We start from the raw sequence: 3527 nt of genomic DNA, 5'->3' as shown, positions 1-3527 counted from the left end.
TTAGAGGTAGCATTGCTCTCTGCCTCACCTACCTCACAGGGTGTCTGTTGTGAGGAGGGAAAGGGAAAGGAGTTTGTAAGCTGCCCTGGGACTCCTTTGGGTAGTGAAGGGCAGGGTATAAATCCAATCTCCTCCTCCTCCTCCTCCTCCTCCTCCTCTGTGGAGCAGCCCTGGGCTTCCTAGCCTCAGCCTCCTTGCCTGTGCTTCCCTGCAGGCATCGGCGGCCCTGAGTTCTGAAGAGTTGGTTCGAAGGAACAAAGTGCTGGCCCGAGCTGCCCTCTCCGGACGCAGCTTCTCATCCCCACACGGCGAACTGGATGCCCATCGACTGCGCCGGGCCCTGGAGAAGGTCTCCCAGAAACGGAACCGGTCCCTGGAAGGGAAACTAGATGAAATTGGGCCTGAACTGCAGAAGATGCGAAAGAGCATTGCTGATTCCAGTGAGTGATGGAGGAAGTGGAATGTTGGGGGGTACAGAAGAACATCAGAAGAGCCCTGCTGGATCAGACCAGTGGCCCATCCAGTCCGGCATCCTGTCTCACACAGGGGCCAGCCAGTTCCTCTGGAGGGCCAACAACAGGGCACAGAGGCCGAGGCATTCCCCTGATGTTGTCTCCTGGCTCTGGGATTCAGAGGATTAGTGCCTCTGAATGTGGAGGTTCCCCTCAGTCACCATGGCTAGTAGTCATCGACAGTGTTCCCTCTAAACTGAGTTAGTGTGAGCTAGCTCACAGTTTTTTAGCCTCTGGTTCACACATTTTTGTCTTAGCTCAGGAAGGAGGGCTCCAGAACAGACTGATTTATGCAGTAGCCAAATCGCTCACCCACAACTTTAATGCCAGTTGCTCACAAAGTAGAATTTCTGCTCACAAGACACCACAGCTTAGAGGGAACACTGGTCATCGATAGACTTATGCTCCATAAATTTATCTAATCTCCTTTTAATGCCGTTTATTCCTGTGGCCATCATTACATCTTCTGGCAGCGAATTCCACACTTTAATCGTAAGAACATAAGAGACGCCAATGTTGGATCAGGCCAAAGGCTCATCCAGTCCAACACTTTGTCACACAGTGGCCAAAAATCACTCTCTATGTAATCACTCTCTATGTAAAGTAGTATATCCTTTTGTCCATCTAGAACCTACTGCCCGTCAGCTTCATTGGATGCCCTTGAGTTCTGGTATCTGGGAGAGGGATAAAGATGTCTCTTTGTCAACACTTTCCACTCCATCCATAATTTTATGGACCTCTATCATGTTCTTCACAAGACTGATGGATCTCCAATCTGTATGGCTAAATGTGGTGCCTTCCATGGAGATAAATCAAGACGGGTAGCCGTGTGAGTCTGTCTGTAGTGGTAGAAAAGGGCAAGAATCCAGGAGCACCTTAAAGACTAACAAAATTTGTGGCAGGGGAGGAGCTTTTGTGAGTCACGGCTCACCTCTTCAGATAGCTTTTATTCTCAGCCCCTTTGGTATAATATTAATCCTTCTGCATTTGGTGAGAAAGGTGATGACTGTTTGTTCCTGTGCAAGTTTCTTCACAAGGCTGATGGGTTTCCATTCTGTACGGCTAAATGTGGTGACTTCCATAGAGATAGATCAAGATGGGTAGCCGTGTGAGTCTGTCTGTAGCAGTAGAAAAGAGCAAGAGTCCAGGAGCACCTTAAAGACTAACACAATTTGTGGCAGGGTAGGAGCTTTTATATATATATATGTGTGTGTGTGTGTGTGTGTGTGTGTGTGTGTGTGTGTGAGAGAGAGAGAGAGAGAGAGAGAGAGAGAGAGAGAGAGAGAAGTTTTTAAATACTGGTTTCCATGGATGGTCCAACCCCAAGCTTAGTGATCAGCTCCGCTTTATTAGTGATTCAGCAGATACAAGGCAAAACTCCAGGGCGACAGCCCTGTTTAGATAGCATGCAAACAACACAGCCAACCACACCCCACTCCCAACGATAGGCTATTTACATAACATTAATTCCTTATTGGTCACCTCCAGAGTCCTGGTGGGCTATTGTTCTAGAGCTCCAAGCTCTGCCGGTCTCTGGTAGGCAGTCCTAGGATGTTCCAGCCCCGATACATAACAGAAGGGAAGTGACGAGAAGGAAGGAACCCCTGAGAGTAGCATTCTGGGTAACAAAGGGACAGCAGCAGGAGTAGACAAAGGAAAGGTCCATGTCTACCCCGGTACTAACTCTCTGCCGCCCTCCCCAAGACACCACAAGTCTGTGCTAGCCCTAAGCGACAATGACAGTCCACTCCTTCCAGCACCTTCAGCATGCAAAGCATGTGCTCTCCCATGGGAGGCATGGCCCCTCCAATGTCTTTACAATGTTCTCTGGTCTTCTCCCCACCTCCCTGTGCCTTACTGTCTCCTAGGTAACTTATTGTCCCCGGCCCACCTAGACTGGGACACTCTATTGGAGCCTCCATACTTTTTCAGCCCGTCGCTGGCAACCGAGCAAGGGGAGAGTGAAGGAAGCGCCTCCCCCTCCCTCCGGTGCCAGATTGTGATCCACGCGCTGAGCGCGGGGAAGCCGGTCTCGTGGGAACTGACCGCCAGCTTGGACTCCCTCCTCCTTTCCCGAGAGACCCAGGCCAAAGAGGAGCCACCCAGACAGCGCCAGCAAAGCAAAGCTTGGGACAAGCTGCTTCACCGCTTGACGGCCAGCTCCGTCATCCGGGATAATGAGAACGTCGCCCAGAGAGAAGCGGAGCTAGAAAATGGTGAGCCTGTCTATCACCTTGGGGGTCCGTGTGTGGCTCTGGTGGCTGGTTTCATGGGGTGGGGGGCAAAGTCAGGAAGAGCTGGAGGACCATACGTATCAGTTTGGTATAGTGGTTAAGAGCACGGACTGCGAGAACCGGGTTTGATTCCCCACTCCTCCACTTGCACCTGGCCGGTGTGACCTTGGGTCAGTCACAAGCTCTTTCAGAGCTGTTCTCTCAGGAGCAGTCCTCGAAAGGGCTCTCTCAGCCCCACCTGCCTCCCAGGCAATGTTCCCTTTAAGCTGTGGACTCTTGTGAGCAGAAATTCTACTCTGTGAGCTGCCGGCATTAAAGTTGTGAGCGAGTGATTTGGCCACTGCACAGGGGTCATTTGGGGGGGGGACGCGGGGGGACGCCATCCCCCCGGGTGAGGTGCGGGAGGGCAGGGCCTGGAGCTCCCTGCTGGTGCCCGCTGGAGGTCGCCGCCGGCTGTGGGGAGGACACACTTCCGGTGATGTCAGGGGGTGTGGCATATGCTAATGAGTTATGCTAATGAGTCCCCCTAGCTCTTTTTCTACGAAATGACCCCTGCCACTGCATATATTAGTTTGCTCTGGAGCCATCCTTCCTGAGCTAAGACAAAAATGAGTGAGCTGGAGGCTAAAAAACTGTGAGCTGGCTCACACTAACTCAGCTTAGAGGGAACACTGCTCCCAGGGTGTCTGTCGTGGGGAGGGGAAGGGAAAGGAGTTTGTAAGCCACTTTGAGACTCCTTCGGGTAGTGAAGGGCGGGGTATAAATCCAATCTCCTGCTCCT

At 51.9% G+C, this 3527-nt stretch overlaps 1 protein-coding gene across 1 annotated transcript in view; it reads left to right on the top strand.

The window, feature by feature from the left end:
• The window catches only part of VWA5B2 (von Willebrand factor A domain containing 5B2), a 68121-nt gene that overhangs the window by 47778 nt on the left and 16816 nt on the right, over positions 1-3527 (top strand). Inside the window, exons 14-15 of the mRNA XM_015426867.1 lie at positions 215-440; positions 2381-2728. Coding sequence (XP_015282353.1) covers positions 215-440; positions 2381-2728 — 574 coding nt within the window. The remainder of the gene's footprint in view (positions 1-214; positions 441-2380; positions 2729-3527) is intronic.

This window comes from Gekko japonicus, unplaced genomic scaffold (genome assembly GCF_001447785.1).
Source record: "Gekko japonicus isolate JY-2015 unplaced genomic scaffold, Gekko_japonicus_V1.1 scaffold238, whole genome shotgun sequence".
Lineage (NCBI taxonomy): Eukaryota > Metazoa > Chordata > Lepidosauria > Squamata > Gekkonidae > Gekko > Gekko japonicus.
Note: the sequence above shows the minus strand (reverse complement) of the source record. Positions and strands in the feature narration are given on the sequence as shown.